The sequence below is a fragment of the Budorcas taxicolor genome, chromosome X (assembly GCF_023091745.1).
Source record: "Budorcas taxicolor isolate Tak-1 chromosome X, Takin1.1, whole genome shotgun sequence".
Lineage (NCBI taxonomy): Eukaryota > Metazoa > Chordata > Mammalia > Artiodactyla > Bovidae > Budorcas > Budorcas taxicolor.
Window position 1 is genome coordinate 41,550,641 of NC_068935.1, and position 26,142 is coordinate 41,576,782.

General features: G+C 40.7%; 1 protein-coding gene across 1 annotated transcript in view; it reads right to left on the reverse strand.

Moving 5' to 3' along the window:
* The window catches only part of GPC4 (glypican 4), a 105,560-nt gene that overhangs the window by 9,738 nt on the left and 69,680 nt on the right, over positions 1 to 26,142 (reverse strand). The window contains exons 2-3 of the mRNA XM_052662896.1: positions 24,513 to 24,671; positions 10,043 to 10,434 (exon numbers count right to left, since the gene is read on the reverse strand). Of these exons, the coding sequence (XP_052518856.1) occupies positions 10,043 to 10,434; positions 24,513 to 24,671 (551 nt within the window). The remainder of the gene's footprint in view (positions 1 to 10,042; positions 10,435 to 24,512; positions 24,672 to 26,142) is intronic.

Here is a 26,142-nt window from a genome sequence, read left to right on the forward strand (position 1 = left end):
ACACTCTCTCTTATCTCAAACAGAACTCAAGTGTAAAGGGGGACAACTGTCCAACAGGATGTAATTGGATACACTGAAGTCAAGGTTCCCGAGGAAGAATTAGGACTTTTCCACAGGTTTAACCAGTGCCAAATGTTTTCCTAGACACTAAATTGGTCCTTTTAACCACGTATTAATATACAGTAAAATCTTGGCTAACCAATACCCTTAAGGAATAGCCATGCTAGAAAGCTAGGTTTTCTGGACAAAAAGAAAACAAGAGCACGCCTTTAAAGTTACAGAGACTTAGGACTTTGATACTTTCTCACCCTCTCATTTGACAGAGGAACAAACAGGCCTGGAGGGAGGAGAGAAGGTGGTCAGAGAATAATAGAAGTCTTAAGAGTTGGAAGAGACCCTAGAGATCACCGAGTATAGCTCTCACATTTAAGAGATGAAAAAACCAAAGCCAGAGAGAACAATTGACTTGTGGACTTGTCACTTCGCTGCATCTGACTCTAGCACTGCACCTCAGCAAACACTGAAATCATTTTCCACATCTGTCATGTGTCACTGCCTCTTTAAAGAGAATAATATGAAACTTAAATGTTACACATTGCTTGTTTTCTATCTTTAATTGGGTTCCACACTGGTGAGACTGCTAAAATGGCTGGATTTTGGAGAGGTACAGAGCTATTATAAAAAAATGTCTGTGAAAAGCAGGCTAGTGCATGACATTTTTTCAGTACAATGTTTATTAGGGACAAAAAGGACTTGTAGCAGAAAACAAGGTAGGAAGAGTTAAAATGTCAACAAGGAGTTACTGGGTACCTACTATGGGCCAGAGATTTTTCTGGAATGCATTTCTGATTAGGTAGCAAGGCAAACAGGAATTTCTAGACTATGAGACTTGTTCTGGAAAACACAAAAGACATTTCAAAATGGTATAGACCATTAGGAAATAGGCAAAAACTGAAACTCCATAACCGTGCTCAAGAAACACTTTGGTCAAAGATAACTCTAGGATGGGCTCACCATATCCTTGGTTCAACTATAAGCTAAATCATTTAGGCAGTAGGCCTTGTAGTACTATCCTTTCCTTAAATAGGATGATGGAGGCTGAAGTTTTAAAAAGAGAGAGCAAACCAAGCGACACAGTCGAGTTTTATGAAAGGAAGATTATGAAGCTGGGTTTGGCAGAGCTTTTCCATTTCATACTTTGGCTAAGTACTGGCTCATGTTCTGCACATGCTTTGTTGTGTAACTACTAAAAATGATCACAAGTCACTCAGCTATAATATGCTATGGGAAACACTAAATACCAGACTGAGAAGAGAGACGGGGAAATTATAAGCAAGCTAGGATGAGAAAGGACATTGGAAACACCAAAGTTAGAGAAAATCTGTCTTTAGTCTCCCAACCACTACTCAGACCGCCATGCAGTATTCTACATGAAGGGAATTCAGAACCTGGGAAATAAACCCCTCGTGTGCAATGAGGCAACAGTAAAAGACAAAGGCTTTTAAAACAGTCATGAGAACTACAGAAATAGGGATCCCCTTCAATGCTCATTCCCCAAGAAGTGATGAAACTACCCCACCTCCGGTGTTGGGTCCCCACTTTCACTGACCGGACCAAGCTCAGGATGGTGAATCCAGAGTACCAAGGACAAGCTCTACTTTTTGACTCTGGACTACCATGCTCTCTTACAAGCTCTCAATGGTCTTGCCAAGATTTCAAGGGCAAACCTTTCACCCATAGGCAGATATAATAGTGGACTCAGTCATACTTTGTTCTGGGGATTTATTCATTTGGAATATAAAATCAACTTCATTCACATTCTACTACCTTGTAACACTCAAAATCAATTACTCCTCTGAAGTCCTCAAAGAACTTACTTACTGAAGTAATTTACTCCAGAAGATCCAAGGCTGAGTGGTAGATCATGCCACGTGGGGATTAACAAAAGGGGTAACCATACTCTAAGATCTTTCTTTAATCCTCACTTATGTACTGATTCTCTATGGCATGCCATACCACTTAAAATGATCAATCTGATTATTCCTTTGGGTCACAGCTCTTGACTAACATTTGCTATGTTTTATTTTTATTTAGAAGGGTCTCTTGAGTCCACTGGTGACTTCTAGAATCCTTGGAGCTGGAGTTGGAGTTGGGTGGGGGTTAGTTATGATGGCTTTTATAAAAGTCAGATATTTCAGACCTCTCTTACTAGTTAATAGTTATTTCTCAAAATTATATTTGGAAGAAACAGAAAAACTATACACTCCTCTCTTCTTGCTCTGAACCACTTACATAAAGAATGGGTTAAAGGTCTCAGAGAGAATGCTTAATGCAATTTCTATGTTGGGCTTCCCTCGTAGCTTAGTTGGTAAAGAATCTGCTTGCAATGCAGGAGGACCTGGGTTTGATCCCTGGTTCAGAAAGATCCCCTGGAGGAGGAAATGGCAACCCACTCCAGCATTCTTGCCTGGAGAATCCCATAGACAGAGGAACCTGACAGGCTAAAGTTCATGGAGTGGCAAGAGTCGGACAGCACTGAGCGACTAAACCACCATGATCATGAAGGTTGAGATGTAAACACTGAAGAGAAAAATATTCTCTTCAATGTCAGAATTCATTTTCTGATACCTTTTATTGGATTTCACAGGTTTATATGATATTAAGTACTTACTATGTGTGCCAGGTTCCGTTCAAAGTACTTTATGTGTATTAACTCATTTAAGCTTCAAAATAATTGTAGGAGATCAATATTATCATTTCATTTCACAGATGAGGAAGCAGAGACCCAAAGAGATTAAGGAACAGACACAAGATCTTCCAGGAAATGGCCAAGATTTGAACTCGAGCAGTTTTGTCTGGGAGCAGGTACACTGAATTTCCTTCATGTGTATCTTTTGAGTAACAGATGACATAGGAACCTTGAGGGAAGCCCACTGGGCTGGCCCTTCTCCACAGCTCCACGATCTAGCATAGGGTATGCACACACAGTGACTATCTCAGCTCTGGGGCTGGTTTTCAGGCTTCAGATTTATTCACCAGTTTTTAAGGTGGGAGAGCAAGTTAGGATGCAACTGCTCGACATGGAACAGTACATGACTGGATCACAGTTTTTAACAAAGATTAATGACTCGTGCACTCAATGCTGTACCCTTAAAATGCTTCAAGGTGCTACACTAGGGTGAGAAAGAAAATATTCACCAGCAGTAGAGATACAAAAAACTCAAAAGCTCAAGCAAACACTGGTAGACATGGAGAGAGAAGAGGTTACTTGAACAAAACCAAAAACGATATATATTTTGCCGATTTTTCACATTTTGAAAAACTTGCAGCTAAATGTAGCAGAGATGATCAATCTCTAGTAGAACGTGACATATCATTTACATGTGCTTAGGCGCTCAGTCGTGTCCGACTCTTTGTGACCCCATGGGCTGTAGCCCATCAAACTCCTCTGTCCATGAGGATTCTCCAGGCAAGAATACTGGAGAGGGTTGCCATGCCCTCCTCCAGGGGATCTTCCCAATCCTGGGATCGAACCCAGGTCTCTCACATTGCAGGTGGATTCTTTACTGGCTGAGCATAAGAAGAAGTTTTGGACATTATTTATAGAAGAATGGGATGGCTTAGTTTGTTTACTTTGGGGGACCTAAAAGATAGAAAGGGAACATCATCTGGACTCAATATTTCTTTATTAATGCAAATCAAAATCAATTTCAGCTACTGAGCATAATAATAATACATTAATAGCCAAATTACAAGCCTTATGAAATCCTCAAGACTGACTATGCTGTGCTTGGTCGCTCAGTTGTGTCTGACTCTTTGTGACCCCACAGACTGCAGCCCACCAGCCTCCTCTGTCCATGGGAGTGGAGTGTCATGTCCTTCTGCAGGGGATCTTCCCAACCCAGGGATCAAACCCAGGTCTCCCACATTGCAGGCAGATTCTTTACTGTCTGAGCCACCAGGGAAGCCCAGGAATATGGGAGTAGGTGGCCTAGCCCTTCTCCAGGGGATCTTCCCAACCCAGGAATTGAACCAGGGTCTCCTGCATTGCAGGTGGATTCTTTACCAGCTGAGCTACCAGGGAAGCCCCTCAAGACTGACTAACGTATTTCTAAACGGTAAGATAAACAAGCATTTAGATCTTAGCTGCTAGTATGTTTTATGGTAAAAGTCTGTCAGGGTCGGCGGGGGGGGGGGGGGGGGGGGGGGGTGTGTGCCGGGAATCCTCTTTTCCCTTTTTAACTAGTAAAGACTCTTTAACTTAGTAAAGACTCTTGAAAATACTCGTTCCTACCTTCCTCAGAATATACACTGACAGCTGCATGCCATTTCTGCTATAAAAAGCTTTGCAGAAATGTCCTTTTCTCTGCAAAGATTCTCTTAATATAGATCAGGACTTTCTACCAAATAACCTGCATTTTCAAAACACCACATTAAAAACTACTGCAAGCCGCCTGAAAAAAGAGAAATGCTGGAGCCAAGGCTCTTCACACAGCCTGGATTTCATTTCAGTAATTCAGAACGAGCCTTCAGCCACATTACACAGTGATGGCAGTCGACATGCGGCACTCAAGTTAAAAACACATTTCCTCCTAGTTTCTTCCAGTTCCTAACATACACTCACTACAACATTTTTCCCCTGTGCTGCCAATAGTACTGAACAAACAGAAAGGCTCTAGATTTTTATCTGTTGCTTGGTAACATAAGCACCCAATAAAAATAAGAGGAAATCGTTTTCCAAATTATGGTTAAAGAAAAAGATAGGGAACCCAAACACGCTGTGAGATGTGAAGGGTTTATTCAACAATTTCCCAACTAGTTTTGGATTCAATACGCACACGTGCAAAGAAAGAAGGCGAAGATGCTCCTATTTCCCTAATAATAGAATTTCAAAGATGTAACAAAAAACATGAAATAAGCTAAGATTCATGCAGGAGTATGTAGGGCCACATGGTAGGTAAAACTGAAACTACATAAATGCTTGAAAATAAGTGTTGTTGTGGTTTTAAGTAGACTTGTTAATAAGTCGCCAAGGGGCTTCCCAGGTGGCTTAGTGGTTAAAGAATCCGCCTGCCAGGCAGGTTCAATTCTGGGGTCCAGAATATCCCCTGGATAAGGAAATGGTAACCCACTCCAGGAATCTTGCCTGGAGAATCCCATGGACAGAGGAGCCTGGCAGGCTACAGTCCATGGGGTCACAAAGAGTCAGACACGACTTTGTGATTAAATTGAAGCATCTCTGTATCCCCCTTGTAGAGGGCTCTATTACCATTTTGAGAATCTTCGCTCCATGACACTTCCTATATCCCTACCTTCCTCATCTCTACCTCTGTATATATTATAGTGTAGAGAATACATACACCTCCCTCCTTCCTCTTTGCAATTCTAGTCTTTGTGACTGAAAAAGAATCTTAAGGGCTGAATATATACGTACGCTTAAAAGCTTTTTTGTATTGCTCATTTTTAAAATAGACATAACAATTTGGGAAAACGGGAAAATAATTTGTATAGTACTCTTGTAGGTGTTGGTGCACTGCAAATAGACAGAAATTAAGAGGCATCAATGGATCTCGTTTTCAAGGCAGGATAGTTATTTAGACATCACAATGCTAAAAAGCACTGATTTCTAATTATAGTCCCCGTGGTTTGGGGTGGGGGTGTAGACATAGCCCCATTATGTCAGTGTTAATTGAAACCATGAGAATGCAACTCTCTTTGGCATAGGAGCTATTGATTTTCATGGTGCATGTAACCACTTGTGCATTTTTGAAAGACCACAACAGACTTCACCCTTCCAGGCAAAACTGCTGCTGCAAGCAGGTAAATAAGAAATGTATCATGAACCATGACAAGTAAAGATGGAATAAGTAATACAAAGATGCGGAGCACCGGGGTATTCTTTAACCATCTGTTCCTAATTAAAGGAACTTTTCTGCAGTTTGAATTGCAAAGCTCAATGGAGTAAGCTGAAATCTCTGGATGTCTGTGCCCAGAAAAACTGAAGCAAGGCAAGTATACTTTAAGAAGTGACTTCTCTTGCCGTCAGTTAAGCCTGCTGGTGCTAATGGCCTTTAAAAGGCTTAGTGACAATCAAATCATTGCTCAACACATAACCGCAACCCTTTTGTTGCACAAGTAAACTGGAAAAGCAGGGCATATGCTCATGAAGAGAAAGTGGGAACATCTCTGAGTTAAGTAAGCAATAACTAGCCCCAAGACCGCAATGGTCTTCATATTTGACTTTACTGACCTCTTGTTACATGAAGTGGGTGAGGTGGGTCTCTTTAAAAAGGTAATTAATTCTACTGGATACTAAAAGAAGGAAATATTTATTTCTTGGGTTGTTCTAGTCCACCTGTAAAGTACAATTGGATAACAGTTGGCAGGGGTGGGAATCTATATGAAAAAACATTCCCTGAGTCCCCAAACTGTTAGAGCTTACTTATTGTATTAATCAAATGTAGTTTCTTCAACATCTTCAATTTTAAATATACACTACACCTTAAATTAAAATCTCTGTTGAACTGGTAGTCATAGTCCAAAAACAAATGTAATGAATTTACAACCTTCTAAAAAGAAACATTACATAGATGATAGGTTTTTACATAATTTGTGTTTTGGCAGTTTCAGAAACTGATTTCATACTTGAGTGTCTTATTATTACATAATTTAGATACAACTCAACCTAGTTGAAGAGTTTGATTTCAAGTCAGTCCTTAGGTTGAGAAGATGCTCAGTAGTGAAGCAAAATATTATTTTTTAAGGTTTCTAATTATAAACGTAACATTTAGAATAATCACATTTCTCTAAGCAAGGCATACAGATGGCCAATAAGCACACGAAAAGATGCTCACCTTCAATAACTGTTAAGAGAAATGCAAATCAAAACTATAATAAGGTACCACCTCAGTCCAGTCAGATTGGCCATCATTAAAAAGTCTACAAATAATAAATGCTGGAGAGGATGTGGAGAAAAAGGAACCCTACTACATTGCTGGCATGAGTGTAAATTGCTACAGCCACTATGAAGAACCATATGGCAAGTGAAAGTCGCTCAGTTGTGTCTGACTCTTTGCGACCCCAGGGACTATACAGTCCATGGAATTCTCCAGGCCAGAATACTGGGGTGGGTAGCCACTCCCTTCTCCAGCGGATCTTCCTGACCCAAAAATCGAACCAGGGTCTCCTGCATTGCAGGCAGATTCTCTACCAACTGAGCTATCAGGGAAGCCCCATATGGAGGTTCCTTACAAAACTAAAAACAGTTACCACATGATCTTACAATCTCATTCCTTGGCTTATTTATGGCAGAAACTCTAATTTGAAAACATACAGGCACTCCAATGTTCATAGCAGCATTATTGACAATAGCCATGACATGGCAGCAACCTAAATGCCCATCAGCAGACAAATGGGTAAAGAACACGTGGTACCTGTTCAATGGAATACTATTCTGTTATAAATAATGCCATTTACAGCAACATGGATGGAGCTAGAGTGTCATGTTAAGTAAAGTATGTCAGACAGTAAGACAAATGCCATATGGTAGTATTTATACATAGAATCTAAAAGATTATGCAAGTGAACGTATCTACAAAACAGAAACAGACTCACAGAAAACAAAATTATGCTTAGCAAAGGGAAAAGGGAATGGGGGCAGGGAGAAATTAAGAGTTTGGGATTACACACTACTATATATAATACATAATACAGATACACACTACTATATATAATACATAAACAACAAGGTCTTACTATATAGCACAAGGAACTATATTCAAATCCTGGGATAAATCATAATGGAAAAGAATATGAAAAATATGTGTGTGTGTATATATATACATAACTGAATCACTTGGTCGTACATGAGAAACTAACATTGGAAATAAACTATATTTTAATAAAAATGTTTTAAGTCATATCAGTATTTTCCACTAAACAATTGGCAAGTAATGTTTTATTCAAAGTAAACTGAGCTCTATAGCTTGTATTCATTGCATTCTCACATAATGATGCAAATATCTCTTAGGCAGACATGAGAATACAGAATACAGAACTTTCTTATACCGCTTGTCAACACTAAGGTGCACAGAAATTTCTTTCTTGCTTAAAAAAAATTCTTATCAAAAGCAACATCGGAAATTGTGATTCTTTCCTTTTGGGTCACATACTCTTTACTGCATAGGTAAGTACGGGTGAATGGTCAATCTTACTGATTGCCCACAGTTAATTCTGAAAACTATGTCAAGACGAATGCAACACAGGGAAGCTGCAAGTGTTCATTTCTCTCTCCTCTGGGAGGTGGCATGACGAAGACTAGCCTTCTAGCCCTCAAGCTTCCAACCTGCTTCCTTGTTCTGACCACCACCTTCCTCCTCCAGTTAGGGGTTCTGGAATCTCAGTTCTCTAAAGGGGCCCCAACCTTGCTAAGTGAGGCTAACACCACAGCAGGCTTGTGTCAGCTTGGTCCTTCTTCCCAAGAATAAACTCAAAGGGAAGGGGGAGGTTAATGTAAAGAAACCACTTTAAAACACTTGCAAAGGGTTTTCTAGTCCTTGCTTTTCTCTCTGGCATGCACATGCACACAGACATTCAAAATCACACAGCAGTGCCTTACTGGCTACTCAGCTTAGGATAAATGCAAGGAATTGCTGAAAGAGGGTAGATGTGTGAGGGGAACTATGATGTCAATAACTTTGATCTGGACTCACTATGCATTGTTTAGGGACTCTGACATGAGCATTTCCAAAATTAATAATGGCTGCTGAGGTGGGCCAAAGTTCAGGAACCAGGCTATTCCTTTAATTATAACCATCATCTCCCTACTTGCTCCCACCCAACTCTCCTATGCCCCAACATTTCTTTTTTTTTTTTTTTTTTTGCAATTTATGATGAAAATATCAGGAGGAAAAGGAATGAACAAAATGTGCTATAAAGAATTGTTTCCTGTCATTTTATGGCTGGGAAACGTGAACACACACAACTGTAAAAATGAATGCAACCAATCAACTAACACACCATGCAATGCTAAAACGAAACATCTGATAAGCACCTAATTTTCACAATACATAATTATCTTCATTCTGTTAAATTAAGTTTCCTCTATAATCAGGGGGGCCATGAATCCTGGTCTGCCCATGTTGTCTGGGTTATGACCCTTTGAGGGTCTAATGGTAATAGCACTAAGATCAGTCCTACACAGGTGACTCTGCTCTGGGATTAATTGTCCGACTTCACTGGGACTGAGTCATGGAAAGGTAGAGGCAGAAGGGCCTTCAAAATGTTTTCAGATTTCACCGTGGGGAGAGGATGGGTGAAGGAGGCATAGAAATTTTCCCTCCTTGAAATCTTGCTCAAAATATTTTCCTGGTGGTCCAGTGGTTAAGCCTCCATGCTTCCAATTGCAGGGGTTATGGATTTGATCCCTGGTTGGGGAACGAAGACTCACCTGGTGCAGCCAAAAAACAAATAAACAAAAACAAAACAAAACCAAACAAAAAACCCTACTACATAAAACTGAGGAGAGCAAAGGTTTCCTAGGGCAGCCAGGAGGTAAAGGCACAGATGCAGAGTCTTGCCCACTAACTCTGCGTCTCCCTTGTCTCCTATCAAGAAGGCCCCTGAGGTACCCCCTTAGAACAGTCTGGCTCCAAAGAACAGTCTGAAAAATACTGGTCTCGTCTGATTCTTGTAATTGACAAATGAGGAAAATATGGCTCATTGCATCTGTTCTTTCCTGCATACTACAATTTCATTCTCTTTCCTGATAATTCTGCAAACCCATTACGTCAAGAGCAGGTAGTGCACATTTCTAAAAATGGCTACCAAGGAAACCATGAAAAGAATGATAACGATACATGAAGATGGTCATCACTGTATTGTTTATAGCAATACAGTGCTCATGTTATCAGGACAAAGCGTAGGTGACAAGAGGGGAGAGACAGAAAAGATGGCAATGGAATTCTAGTCATTTATTTTCCCATACCTCCCAAACTTTCTTTTAACATGAAACAAAACAACATAGAATGTAAACAGTACTTACCACTGAGACTTTGCTCACTACATCTCTTGCAACTGCTAAGCCCTGAGCAAAAGTGCGGGCTGCCACAAATGCACGAGTGACCTGGAGCTTCAGTTTCCGAGGGACGTCTCCAAAGGGCTTCAGCTGCTCTGTGTACTTGCTCACGCACTCTAGATATTCGTCTGTAAAGTGGTACTGGGAGTTCACCAGGCGAAACATGCGCTCCAGGAGGCGGGCCCAGAAGTCATTCAGCATTTCCTCCAGGTTCACGTTCCCTGCCACATAGTAGCGCTTCAACTCTTCGAAGAGATCTTTAAACAGCTCAGAATTCTGCATGTACAAGTGGCCGTATGTCTTCACAAACATGTCATTCAGGGACTTCTCCGCATTTTCAAGTAGTTCTTTGAAGAATTCTAAACACAAAACCAAAACGGAAAGGGTTCTCACTAATTAAATAATAGGAGTGCTTTTCAGGTAAATTTAAACACTGAAAAAAAAAATTTCTGATATTAAATTGGAAAACATGCTTGTATATAGGGTGGATTTCTTTAGGGGAATTTGGCATCTCTGATAGTTTGTCACTGAAAGGAAACCTATGTCACAAACACACTTACATAAAAAAAGAAACTTTAAACCAACAATTTCTCAGGACTCAATATAAAACTAAAACTGTCTCCCTCCCTCCTTTTCTCAGTCAGTCACAAGGTAAATAAAGAACTGGACAAAAATGAATACATACAGTTTCCCTGAATTTTTTACTGTAAGAATCTAAACTGAGGTGAATAATGCCTCCTCATTGTAACCTGACACCAAGACAGGTGTTGTCAAGATGTGCTGTTTACTTAGACATGATTTTAACTGCCTTTCTCCTCCTTACATCTACATGACATATAAGAAAACTGCCTGGGAAATGCTTGAGGCCAAGAAACGTAATGAAACACCCCACATAAGCAAGAAAAGAAGTTCTCAGGTATTCCTTGTGACATCAGTATAAAATGGGGTAACCAAGGTGGCTGAGCGTGGAAGAATTGATGCTTTTGAACTGTGGTGTTGGAGAAGACTCTTGAGAGTCCCTTGGACTGCAAGGAGATCCAACCAGTCCATTCTGAAGGAGATCAACCCTGGGATTTCTTTGGAAGGAATGATGCTTAAGCTGAAACTCCAGTACTCTGGCCACCTCATGCGAAGAGTTGACTCATTGGAAAAGACTCTGATGCTGGGAGGGATTAGGGGCAGAAGGAGAAGGGGACGACAGAGGATGAGATGGCTGGATGGCATCACGGACTCGATGGACGTGAGTCTGAGTGAACTCCAGGAGATGGTGATGGACAGGGAGGCCTGGCGTGCTGCGATTCATGGGGTAGCAAACAGTCAGACACGACTGACTGAACAGAACCGAAGGTGGCCTTGGGTTCCTAAAGGATTCATACAGTAACACCATGAGATTCTTTTCAGTCCAGAAAGACAGAAATGAAATGCGTAACAGATTCAACCATAGATCTGGTATATTTATAAGATAACACGGGAAAATAAATAGGGAAAAAAGAATACCTGTTCCCCCCGCCTCCCAGATTTACTTTTTGGCCATCACATACTGCTGCTGCTGCTAAGTTGCTTCAGTCGTGTCTGACTCTGTGCGACCCCAGAGACGGCAGCCCACCAGGCTCCCCCGTCCCTGGGATTCTCCAGGCAAGAACACTGGAGTGGGTTGCCATTTCCTTCTCCAATGCATGAAAGTGAAAAGTGAAAGTGAAGTTGCTCAGCTGTGTCCGACTCTTCATGACCCCATGGACTGCAGACTACCAGGCTCCTCCGTCCATGGGTTTTTCCAGGCAAGAGTACTGGAGTGGCATCACATACTCCCACAGCCTAAACCTAAATGTTAAAGACTTAATCTCTTAAATACAAATAGTAAATTAGTTTCTCCTGAATCTTTTCTCAGGAAGTTAACTGAAAAGAGGAGTTAACAGTCTTCTGCAACATTAATCATTCTTAAAGAATCTATGTCTGGTATAAAAATAAACACCTCATGGTATCACTTTTATAAGCAGGAAATGTAATAAATACCAAAGCAAAATATAAGACTGCATCAAGAAAGAAGCTGCCTCCAAGTGAACGTGGAGCAGAAAGAAAAATAAGACAACTCCTTCAAAGCCAGAAGAACATTAGTGAGCTTATCAAAACGGAATAGCACTACAAAACCCTTCCCTACTGTTTGCCTTTTATTTCCCGAGTTTTCTTCAGTGAGAGAAAGGGAAACCCCCATTATACTGTACAGCCTGGCATTTTTACCAAAATTCTCTCCTTGAAAGGACATAAAGTACAGAAAGAGTTAGGGGAACCATATGAAAAGAGTTACAGTTATCAGTTACTTGGGAAGGGCTCTCATTCTCAGCAAGATCCCAAGTGGTTCTCAACTGTGGTCCCATGGTATAGACATGCATCGACATCACTGGGTCACAAGTTCCTGGATCCCACCTTAAACCTACTGGATCAGAAACCCTGGGGGAAGGGGGTAGCCATTCGGGACCCCGCTACACCCTACAGTTTGAGAATCAAGACTCTCAATGAGGGGTGAGATGGGGCGGAAGATAGGAGGGGGGTTCAAGACGGAGGGGGACATATGTATACCTATGGCTGATTCATGTTGAGGCTTGACAGAGAACAACAAAATTCTGTAGAGCAATTATCCTTCAATTAAAAAAAAAAAAGACTCTCAATGAAACCTGTCCCATTTTGCCTCTCACTAGCAGTCACTACCAGTTCAGGAACTGTGCTAAATGTGAAGCATTCAGGGTAAGGGTTAATGCTTTAATTAGAAGAAAATACATTTCCAATAAATTGGGTTTTAGCTTTTTTTGTTACATTCTTGGGGGTCATTTCTTGAAGGTGGTTGGGGGTGAATTTCCTCACGTGGAAGTATCTCGAAACCAAGAGTCAGGGTAGAGGTAGCATTTTTCTAAGACTTCAAAGCTGGGGAAAGTTGGGGTGAGAAAAGACGTTAAACGTCAGCTGGTCCACTTGCCATACCGTCCTTGAGTCACTAGCATCCTTGCCAAGTGGTGCTGGCTCTCACATACTGGAAAAATAAAGCCTGGTCACTGATATCAATATGGAAAACTTGTGTCAACCCAGTGGTACTAATATTTCACCACCCAGAAGAGCGGATGACAAAGACAAGCATAGGTCCTTCCCTATGCTGGATTTTTACTATATTGCTCATAAAATTGGCACACATCATTTACTGTAGAAATGGGAAGTTGAGAATGATTTGACTTGTGCTTTCACGACTCATTAAATAATTCTGAATACTTGCATTTCTAATGAGTAGTTTTTAATGGTTTTAAAACCTTGGTTTCTAAAGGTGGGGGCGGAATGATATGGATAGCTTGGTTTTAACTGAATACTACTATGAAAGGTCAGAGTTTATTTTTTTAGGCTTAAAAGTTTCGAGGTCAAAGAATCACTAAGACACTGCAAATTTTATGGTAAAAATAAAACATTCTCAAGACTTCCTCATTTGTGTCAAAAGCCTGTGGGTCGGTATAGATATATTTATATAGCTATACTGAGGCACAAGATCAATGATCCAATGAAGAACAGATCTGATTTTAACACAGCATGTTCTCTGCCTAATACCGCAATGGACTTTATCTCCCAGGACTCAAATTCTGTCTGGGAAGGTTTTGTGTGTGTGTGCGTGTGTGCATGTGCAGATGTGTGTGATGTTAGCTTATATTTTTCAGAGTTTTAGTTTGGTGCTACATATTAGGCTCGAATTCATTTAACCGTTCAGTTGATTTCCTTTTCTTCACATTTTAAAAGATTCTTTAGTGTGGCCATAACTTGCAAATATAAAGGCTGAATGGATTATATACAGAAATTCTAAAGCACTGATATAAGGAGTTAGAAATCTGATAATTTCTCTCTCTGAACTATGCAATTTCACAAGTATGTACCAAGTGGTTGCTATGTGCTCAAATCAAAGCACATGGTTTTGCCATGCATCTTAACATTCCTGCCCAAGCAGACTGTAATGAAAATTTCTAGGAAGATGAATTTTCTCCATCCAATTCACCTTTACTATCCTGCTACTTTCCGCACATGCTTTTATGGAGGCACCAGATTTTGAAAGCATCTATAAAATCCTTTAATCTTTCATTTCATATAGCAAGTTTTTTTTTTAATATTCATCTATTTCTCACCTACAAAGTCAACAGAACAAAAGTCAAGTGATCCAAGAGACTCAATCTCATTTCTCCTTAGACATGTTCTTTTCTAAAAAAATATTTAGTAGTTTCTTATCTGGCCGTGTTTGGTCTTAGTTGTGGCATGTGGGCTCTTTAGATGGAACATGTGGGATCGAGAGCCCTGACCAGGGATCAAATGCAGGATTGTTAGTATGGAGTCTTAGCCACTGGACCACCAGGGGTCCTTCCTTAGACATGTTCTTGATCAGTCGTTTCAGTCGTGTCTGACTCTTTGCAACCTCTTGGAGGAGCCCCACCAGGCTCCTCTGTCCAAGGGATTCGTTAGGCAAGAATACTGGAGTGGGTTGTGGTGTCCTCCTCCAGGGAATCTTCCTGACCCAGGGATCGAACCTGCACCTCTTATGTCTCCTGCATTGGCAGGTGAGTTCTTTATCACTAGCACCACCTGGGAAGCCCCAGACATGTTCTTATCAGCCTGGTAAATAGGACTATTCCACCTATGTTTTTTTTCTCAAAGAGATCTTTCAAGGATATGGCAGACATAATTTAGATTCTAAAATCCATACCAATTGGGTACAATACCAGTCAAAGCATAACAATTTGCTGTAAGAAAAAAGCGGGGAGGAAAGCTTTTGCATCTGTTCCTCTTACCAAACTGGCAGCTCTCATATGTTATTGTAGATTCCTTCACATCCCCATCCCCCTCTCTTCCTACATTTCCTTCTACAGTGGGGTGCAGAACACAAACTAGACATTCAGGACATGGTCCCCAGCCATCAATAGCAACTTCATTCATTGCTGCAAAGCTCCACTTTCTACCCCATTATTCAAAATCAGATCCTAACTCCCGAAGGAAAACCGTGTGGGCCTGAGATTGCAATCATTCCTTCATAAACATTATGCCTAAAGCCAATTAGAAGACAGTTAGTGGCTAAAACAGAACCAGTCAGGGGCAGTGTCAACCAGAGTTCCACCACAATCAGAAGCTGAATTAATTGGAAATCAGATCTCCCTTGTAGGAACTGCTTGTGTTCATGAAAAATGCTGCTCAGGGAGTCAGTTTTAAGTGATGCTATTGGTGCCTGAAAGAAGAATCAGAGAGGAGACAGTTAATAAGCATTTGAAATACGGTGTCTCTGATCAGGGTTTATTTCTCCTTCAATTTTCAGTTTGGCGGCTTAAGGGTTTATGTTCTAAGGATAAAACAGCTGCTACACCTAGGGCTCATGAATGACCACTTAACATAGCAATGGAAATAAAGAGTGTAACATGCCAGGATCTAAAGCAGCATCACACAGTGGGAAAGGCATGAGACCTCTCATTTATGAGCTATGTGACCTTGATGGGACAGAAGATCTAAACCTCAGTGAGCCTCTGTTGCTTCTTCCTCCATTAAATAGGACTATCACTGCTCCCCTCATTATGGATCATGCCTCACACATAATAGCTGCTCAATAAATGGACACCATATGTGATATATGAAATGATACTGTCACCTTTAGAGTTTCTTTATATATACAATCATAAAAAAAAAAAAACTTTCAAGGCTGGTTTTTATCTTTCTTGGCAGAGTCAAATATTATCGCTCTTGGGCAAACATCAATTAAGCCAAAGCTGCTGGAGAACAGTTAAGACCCAAGACCTTATAAAACTGGGAGCAATTTAGCCAAAGATAAAGATGCTTAATGGCTGTAGCTTCCAACGCTGTAAAATGTCCCAGACATCCACAAGGGTGGAGCAACTCCTGAGTGAAAAACATGGGATGGAGAAATCCAGGGAAGAGATTACATGTGATATTACAATAGAATATCATATATAGCGCACACACATATATATATATTGTATAGGCCAAAAAGGTCATTCAGGTTTTCCTGTAAGACAATATAGAGAGACCTGAATAAATTTTTTGGTTAACCCAATACAAAAAGATCAAGGCAAAGAATTAGGGGAAGGAAAATTAGGAATTCAGAAACAGTAGGTCAATGCCCCACCCCCACGTATTTCACCTATGTTCTTTGCCAGAAGCAGCTCAATGCAAGGGTTGAGCTAAGAGAGTGGGACTATTTTCCACCTTTAACAAGTGATTATTCCTTTTTATAAAGGTGATTACTCTTCTTGTCAGTAGTAGCCATTCAAGATGGGAAAAACTACCAGAGTGAAAAGGCAAAACTTTTCCATATAAAAGTTTTCTATGTAAATATCCTGTCTTTTACAAAAAGAACATCGTGTGCTTTTGGAACTTCTATCCACTGCCACTTGTCTTGCATCAAATAAACATTCAAAATTCTTGAAATGGGTCAAAAGGCCTTCAGTTCTGCTATTAAATGCCATTAGTTACTACTTTATAAACAATCGACCAGCTATTGATTAATGAGCTAGAATGCATTTTAGAATTAACCCGTGACCTGAAGAGACTGGGAGCCCTCTCTATTCAATCCATTTGCTTGGTGCTATAAATTACGCCCTTGTATTTATGTTATTGGGAAGCTGCCTTTTACATATAAGGATTAATTTCCTCTTTACTGTAAAGGCCTTATTTCACAGCCCTGGTGTGGTGTGCAAACAGTAAGTTACCACATCCACAAAATTCCTGAGAAAGAAACCTCCTGGTAAATGCTACAAATCATACTTCTCACAGTTAAGAAAACTCAGAGAATTATAGCTAGCCATGCTTTCCACCCAAGGTCTTAAGTATTTGATGAAGAACAGCTAACATAGGTATCTACAAATGGAGGCAGGGGGGAGGAAATTAAACAAGCATTTAACTGACCAAACCAAACTGAAACTTTGGCTTCTGACTATCTCCTCTGACTTGCTTTTCTGGCCAAATCCACGTTAAGTTTTTAACAGGCACTGTCCTCCAGCTTGGTATAAGGTCCCTCCTCAGGAGCGCCTGCTAGGGAGGGCATGGTGCACTAAAAGGACTTGTACTTGACTAATGTTCCTCAGCTATCGCCCAACAATGGACCTCTCCTAGGATGACAAGGCCATTGCCAGCTGCGGCCGTTATTAGGGGCTGTTAACATATGAAAGGGGCTGGGGGATCCAGCCACAGTAGGAGCAGCCCTTTCTTCCCAAGGTTGCTTTCAGTAGTTAATGCATGTTGAATGCTAAAGCTCCTTTCCTTTCTCTCTCCCGGGTAACTTGGCCCAGGACACAAGGCTCAGTGCTGTAAGCCCTTCCCCTGGACCTTGTTCCATTTCTAGTAATGATCCTCCCAGCACCAGATAGCCAAGTCACCTTAGCACAGCTGTATCCCTTCTCGCTGAGAAGGGCCCATGGGGGCAGGTTTAAGAAACCTCCAACAAAAAAAAAAAGAAAAGAAAGAGGCTAGAGTAGTGTTCCAAGTGCTCCATATACTAACCTCCACGTCTATCTATTGTATGATATGACCTTATACACAAACCTCATATACAGTCTATCTGATCTAATATGAAATGAAAAATGAGGATGCACAGTAGCATTATCAGTTATGATTCTGATTTCTATGTACATATTACATTATCTCCCTGAGCAAAAAAAGATGAGGTGTACAGAAGTGATGGTCAGGTATTGGGGAATCAGTGTGATGTTTTTCAATATGATTCTCAATTTTGTTCACTCCAATTTTGCTCACTCCAATTTTGCAGTGACATAATCAGAAAAGTAATCCACCTCATGCTTTCAAAAATGACTTTTTCCCTTATCATATTCATCCAACTTAAATGCTTCAACATTTTTTTCTACTTTTTCCTAATTGTCTACAGTGAGTATCATGATGCTGAAAATAACCCAAAAGTGGCAAAACACCAAAGTAGTTCTTACATTTTTTGTTAAAAAATACTGTTTTTTCCTACAACCTATTCCTTTGAAGTCACAGCAATGTGGAAAATATGGCAACGTATGAAGAAAATAAAAATTACCCATAATCCCACCATTAAGAGAGAACAACAATGGTTTATTGAATTTCTTTCCTGCCTTTTCTACGAAGGAATGTGTTGTCACACGGTTGAAGTCATACTGTATTTATACCCTGTTCTCATGTAACACTGTATGGTTAGCACTTCTGATGTGATTAAAAAGCTTCCAGAAATATCATTTTTAGCAACCGCATACTATGACACTATATGGCCAAATCATAATGTAATCACTATGGGATGTTTAGACTGATTTCCTATTTTTCATTAGTTACAGATTCGGAGAAGGCGATGGCACCCCACTCCAGTACTCTTGCCTGGAAAATCCCATGGGCGGTGGAGCCTGGTAGGCTGCAGTCCATGGGGTCGCTAAGAGTCGGACATGGCTGAGCGACTTCACTTTCACTTTTCACTTTCATGCATTGGAGAAGGAAAAGGCAACCCACTCCAGTGTTCTTGCCTGGAGAATCCCAGGGACAGGGGAGCCTGGTTGGCTTCCATCTATGGGATCGCACAGAGTCCGACATGACTGAAGTGACTTAGCAGCAGCAGCAGCAACACTGTGATGAACATTCCTGTACATAAACCTGTATGCAGATTTTTTGAATCAAAGGGTATAAATGAACCTATGTGACACGTCTGACACACTGCCAAAGTGACCTACGGAAAAGGTGTGCCCATGTAGCACTCCCTGCTTGAGTCCCCTTTATTATGAGAGAGACAGAGAGAGAGGTGGAGATGGGCCAGGACAATGAACAAGAAAGGCCTGAATGGCTTGGGAATTCTCTCAATCAGAATAACTGCTAGATCAAATAAGCCCTTTTCTTTGACAGGACAGACAGATGCATGGAAAAAAAGGGTGAGCAGAGATCATCAACAAGGTTCTCAACTCCCAGGCTCAAAGCACAATGAACCAACAAAAACAGATAAAAGCAGTTTGGCTCAAGCTCTTCTGTGTATTTACTCGCCTCCAAACAGATCAGCTGCTGCTTGAAGCCACAGCTAATATCAGAGGCCTAAAGAGAGTGCTCAGGGCGCACTGAAAGCTGCACAGGCATTTTCAATGAGAGAGCCATCGCCACAGTCACAATTGGTCACACCTGAGGTAACAACTCAAAAGGCAGAAAACCTTTGTCAATACAGAAACGTGTGTGTTTTGTCTGAGCTCTTGATTTGATTACAGTAAACTAGTAGTGGCTCGTTCTAGTCACGTTTCACAGAGAGATTCTCAAAGAATTAGAAAAAATACGCAGCTTTTTAGTCTCTTTTGTATGGAGGGAAAAAACAAAAGAAGGAAAATAGAATTGTAAAACAGAGTAGCCGTGCTTTCCAAGCACAGTATGATCTGAAAGGAACACTGCATTTGCAGGAAGGCTAGAGGCCTCACGTCTTTTTCTATACTTTTTGTGGCTACTCATCTTGCCTCCTGTGCTTTAATAGAAGTTTTAAGAAGCAACAAATTAAAAAAAGACATCTTAATGAATGAGACCCCGAGGTAAGGCTTAAAAACACTATGTTTTGTGTATGTTACACATTTCTATGACACATCTATTTTAAGGATGTCTAAGACTTAAACTAAAGACCCAGGAAGTCCTTAGTAAGTTGGTATGGCCTTGCAAAGGACAGTAAGAGAACTATGCAGTTGAAAAATACTTATGGTTAGGGGTCAGGAAAATTCCAGAAAATTCAGCTTAGCTAATGGCCATGAGGTTTAGTTGGCTATATATTTGTTTTTCATGGGCATGTGAATTCGAATGCCTTCAACTCACTGAATCTCCACACTGCTTTGCCTATTGGCCTAATGAAGTAATGGCCAGGATGAACGATGGAAAATTTTTAGTCAGTGATTAAAACACAAATTTGGCTTCATCTGAAGAGTGGCCACCCTTCACTTAAGCTCTCCAGCCCTCTTGTTTTCTATCATTTCACAAAAGCAGGACATGAAGCACTCTTCAGATAGATGGGACAGACAATTATTTCTTTTATGTGCATTTTAAGCTAATTCAGAACATTTCTACTATTATTCGAGTTAACAAGCTTCAGGCCCATGAGAGGGTTTTCAAAGACCTGGTGAAAGTAGCGGAGGGTTAAGAAATGATAGGAGGAAAATAGAGGGGACCATGCAGACGCCTAATTAACATCTTGTAAGACCTTTCACTGAAGCAGCTGGTCTGGTCACATGTTTAGAAGATTCACAGAATTTGTAGAATTGAAAGGGTCTTTAGAGAGCATCCAACTCAACCCCTTCATTTTATGGATGGGAAAACTGAGACCAGTTAATTGCCCCAGGTCACAGTGGGTTCACAGCAGAACCAGGCTGATAACTCCATAGGCTCCACCTCCTGCCCAAAGTTGCTACATTTGCTCCCACAATGGCAAATGAAAGCAGTTTCCCCAATGGACTACCATCAGACAACACTGCAATTTCCTTAAAAAGTCTTTTTGAACCTGCAAAACAACGTGCAAATAATTTGATTTGAGGAGTCTGTAAGCAAGAATTGATCTTTGTGGTTGTTACCATCATTTTTACTATATCATTTGGAAATACATTTAACATGGCAGCTCTAATCTTCTTAATCTATTTGGGTTGTTTGATTTAGCTCTGATTCTTTTAAAAACAACTAGCCTCACAAAATGTGACATTTGGGGGTGGGTCTTTATGTTGTGGTCCCCAAACACGGATTATGCCCTACTTCTATTATTTCTATTCCTTTTGCCAAGCAATTCTTTCAAAGCCCCCTGAACGGAGTATCTGATTAGCATATTTATGAGACAACTGATTCAGCTATGTTAATTAGCAGTTCTATACTTCAAAAAAAGAAAGAAAAATTCCCAGAACTGACCAAGAGGGGGAGCAGCGAACTCTGTCTGGCTCCATGCCTCTAGCCCAGGATAGTAGATTCCTGGTATTGAACATTCTAAGTCAAAGAGTAGATTAAAGTATAGGAGAATACAAAGGTGAGTCCTAAATTCAGAGGTATGGCTTTAATATATGGGATATCTGAGAATGGGCGGGGGGGGGGGGGTCTTTAGAGAGTGGGTGGGGGGACTGATGCCTAAGGAAGTTCTATATTTCAGCCAGGTCTCAAAACACATACGTGTTTTACAACTTAAAAACTGGTTTATATACTGTACAGGTGCAAAGAACAGAAAATTAAACGTGTAGAACAATGGACCTTAGAGATAAGGGGACTAACTGTTTCCAAAACGCCAGGGCTGGTGCTCGGACTCTGCCCAGAGCTCATTGAGGCAGTATGATAATGGGATGCTTTCCGGTTACAAAGGGTGAGTTCCTGAAAAGCCTCAAAAAAAAACCTCATTTTTATTTGAAATTTTATTTTAAAAAATACTTATTCCTGCCTTAGAAAAAATGGTATCTCATTAACATGACTGAGGTTTTGATGATAGAGGAAGTTGCCTGAGTTCAGGACAGCCACTTTGAATTTATACTATAAGCTTGGAGATGGCCAAAGATGCTTCTTTGAAGTAGTCTGACCTCCTCTGTTCCCATGTGTCCTTCACTATTTACTTAGTACTTACTGCTAGCCTTCTTTGTGCCACCTTGCTGCCCTATTGTCTTTCCAGTTGCCATCTTGTTACTCCACTCAACTTCCTGCCTTCCATTCACATCAATAACCCTTGGTGTGGCTTTTACAAAGGTGGTGACCAAATCACCCCACCCTTGAATTTCTGAGAGTCAGAACAGCCCCTGCACAACTTCACTCAACATCATCTTTAGGCCTTGTGGAGTACTGGCAGGTCATAATTGCCAACCTTAAAAATCAATCAGTAAATGCAGCACCCACCAGAGGATGATGGTTTCTTGGCTACCATTCAATTTTTACCATATAGAAGCAGTTAATTGTCTCAGAAAACCTAACTTGGTTGGGGGCGGGGTGCGGCAAAATATCCAAGCTCTGTTCTGATCTGCAGGTCAAACACATTTTAGCTACTACACCTTCAAAATAATTTTAAATCTAGGCTGCCTACCTTTATTGTCTATGCCATAGTCTAATGTGAATTCAGAAGAGACAAGCTGGAGTTTCATAATAATTTTTCATGGCCAGTTTTGAAACTGATAATCAAACACATATATTGAAGGTGAAGCCTGGTAGGGATGGCCAAGAGAAACTGTTTTTCTCTACGTTTTTAAAAAACATGTTAACACTTACTGATAAAGTTTCTTTGTATGGCTTTTTAAAAACTACACACTGGAGTCATACGAATTATGCTATAAAACCATGGGGAATGTGAAGGTGAAAGAATAGGAAAACCAGCAGGCCCATCGGCAAGAGAAATCACTAAATGTCTGTGCTCCACACCAGGCGGATACATGTCTAATAAGAAATGGGGTGATCTGGAGGTGGTGACCTTGGAAGTTAACAGCCTCATCTCCACTCCAGCAGGCTACAAACAGGCTAGCCACTTCTAAAGAGCTGGAATTTTCCCTTTTAAGTCCCATTAGTAAATCCCCAAGTAGTAATTTTTAATAATCATCTCATGTTTTGAAAGATGACCGTCTATCTTCCTAAGTTTTTCTCAGTTATTGTCTTGAATGGGAAATGTCATAGTCAAGAGAATACCATTCTTTTCAATGACCATACTGATAAATTTAGTGACCAGGAGGAGACACAGGTGGTCTAATGATGTCTTTTGCCAATAACCCTCATCTTCACGTGGTGTCAACAGGATACAGAAATATGTAAATTATTTCCATCTATTTAGGGAAAGGAGATACAGACTAAGCATAATTCTTCATACAAAGTGTTGGGGAAAGTGGGCACAAAAATTGGTACATAGAAAAATTTAGTTCACCTACATTACAGTTTAATTATCCATTTGTCATGTAGCCTGGGAACCTACTAACACTTATTAAATCAGTTATCAGTTTCAAATAACTAATCTCAAAGCCAACATTTGAAATACAACCTGTTCTTTAACTGGGGACTGCCTTATCAGCTAGATCAAATCTAATTTAGTCCCACTTCTCACCATGGTAATGAGCCCTTTGCAGAAATGCTCAAAGACATTTCACATCTTGAAAATTTGCCTTATACTTCTTCACCACACAGAATGTCAGGAAAAGCATGCTTCAAAGGTACTATGTAATTAGAATGGCCTTTACAACAGGCACAAAGGAAATTATTTCTATTAAAATTAAATCTACTTCACAACAATCTTCAGACTGAGTGAACAGCACCAGAGAAAGGAATCCTGAGGTGTTTGGGACCACATAACTCTAGTTTTGAAAGTCTGTTATCTATTACATTGCTTCAGATATGTTGAAGTCCCTCTCTTCTAACTCAGATTGGCTATTTCTTCACTCTGAAAAGATCAAGTGTGCATCTGAGAATCCGTATTTGGCAGAGGGGACATTATGAAATGGGTTCGTTCGTGGCTTTAACGTGGATAGACCATAAGATCAAGTGTCACATAGATAGACCAAGTGTGAAATTGAAAGTGTTAGTCACTCAGTTGTGTCCAACTCTTTGTGACCCATGGACTACAGCCCACCAGGCTCCTCTGTCTATGGGGATTCTCCAGGCAGAACTCTGGAGTGGGCTGCTATGTCCTATTCCAGGGGATTTCCCAACCCAGGGATCAAACCCAGGTCTCCTGCACTGCAGGCAGATTCTTTACCATCTGAGCTACTGAAGCTCCAGCTAAAATGAGGCCCTGGATGGAGCCCAGTATACTGAAGACTAGAGCCCAGGAGCTATCTCTGGGTCGCTGCTGCATGGACACTGGAGAGCTGAGCTTCAGTCCTGTGTTCTACAGGGTTTCTAGGAATTCTGGTTGGCTTTGGGGGAGCCATTTTGAAATTAAATTTGAAGTCCAGCATCTGCAGAATATGGTTATTTTGGCTAAGTTTTCAGATGCCTGTTTTTTATTAGAAAGCTTTTTTTTAAGTGACTTGCGTCAACAACACTATTGTGTATTCACCCAAGAAAATAAACGAAAGAATTCAAACTACTTTAATCTCTTCCTTGGCTTCTTGTGACCATATTTCCATAATGGCTACCAGACCATACAGATCCTAGTGTATCTGGAAGGATTCTAGCACTAAAGCTGTAAGGCTCACTTGCCCCTGGGATCCAGGAAAGAGAGCATCTTGAGAGAAAACGAGCACTGAGAGGAGAAGGGCGCTCAGGGAGAAGCAACTGTACAAATTTCACTGGCAGCTCATGGATGTGACTTGACTAAAAGGTATAACATGAATTCAAGGGAGTTCCCTGGCCATCCAGCGGTTAGGACTCAGCACTTCACTGCTGTGGTCCAGGTTCAATGCCTGGTCAGGGAAATAAGATCCTACAAGCAACATGGTGATAGATAAATAAATAAGCAAATGACTACACTTACTGAGACCAAAGTTCTAATACATACCATCAAACTTCTTGTAGCGGGAAGCAAAGACAGCTTGTAAATGATTGCACTGTTCGCTGACCACACTTTTGAAATCCTCCTTACTTTGTAGGCTGTACTTCTCCTCCATCTCTTGAGAGCAGCAGGTATAACCCTGGAGACAGATTTTCAAATGATCACCTGGAAGATAAAATGAACGACAATCAATCTCCACCATAAGTCATCAAGTTCAAGAGGGAAGAGGTTGATTTAGGTGCCCATGCTTGGCTTTATCTCTGTCTGTGATATTCCTGCAAAAGCCCAGCTATTAAGATTTTCTTGTCCAGCATCTTCCATACAGGTGTCAAGACACTAGAAGATTGACCTTATGACTGTGTGTGGTGTAGTCACTCATTCATCCAAATAGACTAATGGCTTTCAATGAATGTAATCTTCAGGTAGCTCAGAGTCAAGGAAAATGTCTAAGACACATTCACTCCATAGTAGCTCAATGCACAAACCATCTGCCTCCCCTACAGCAACAGCATTCTGTTTGTGATTTTGACATCAGAGTCTAGAAAGCTTCTTTTTTGTAAACCCCAAACTTCACTCCTACCTTGTTCTTCCTCTGTCACAGACCAAAATTTACCCTTCGAACAGACCATGCCTTTCTCATATAATGACCAAGAGATATGGCACCACTCAAAAATAATCCCACCAGGTACCATCACATTAGTTATGCCAATATTAACTGTGTGGTATAGGTGTCCTTGTATAATTTTCTACTGATGTTTACAAGGATCTACCTTCACTGTTCCTCCTGTTGTTGCAGTTCATGTTCCATGATAGACAAAAGGGTTCTGAAAAGACCTAAGGTCTCAGGAACTCACACTTAACCTTTCAATGGTTAAGTGTGAATAATAAATCAAGGGATGAGGAATGAAGAGTAAAATCTATGTAACAACACTAATCGTGGACATGAACTGGGCCAGAGCCGACCACTGCTGCTTCTTGGCTGTGGGTGCTTAGAGGAAATAAGTCTTCACCTCGGACAGATAGCAAAGTAGCCTTGTGGCAGGGGCAGACTTCAGATAACATGGTGTTGGCAATTTATTTGACTAACACTAGTGTTGTCAACTGCACAGATGCAAATAATTACATAATCAGATATATTCCTGATCATTCTTCCTTCCTGGCAATTAAAAAGTAGGGAGAGTGTTACTGCCGGACAAAAATGGGTTTGCAGCAGTAAAGGGCTATTTAAAGAAGAGGAGAAGGGAAACAATCTTCAAATAACTTCCTCATCCAGAAACTACAAAATGCTTCTTTTGCCATTTTCAAACCTTTGGGGTGGGGATGGGGTGGGGTGGGGGCTAAGGAAGGATGTGAAAGAGTTTAGAGCTGTGAGGCTGCCAACCATCTTAGATCTCATTAGTGGAAGAAGCCCAGTTTTCTGGAAACACCTTGTTCTAACCAAAAACAAAACTGCCTCCTCACTGGCTTATCAAGTTTACAGCAGGTCTTTGGTACTGAGACATCTAATTAGCAAAGAGATACCCAGTTGTCTCCTGGTTTCAGGGTGGAGGATTCTTCCCCCAACACAATCTTCACACAAAAAATAATGCAAAGGTCCCCAACTACTACAGCAAGTACAAGTTACAGTACTTGCTGT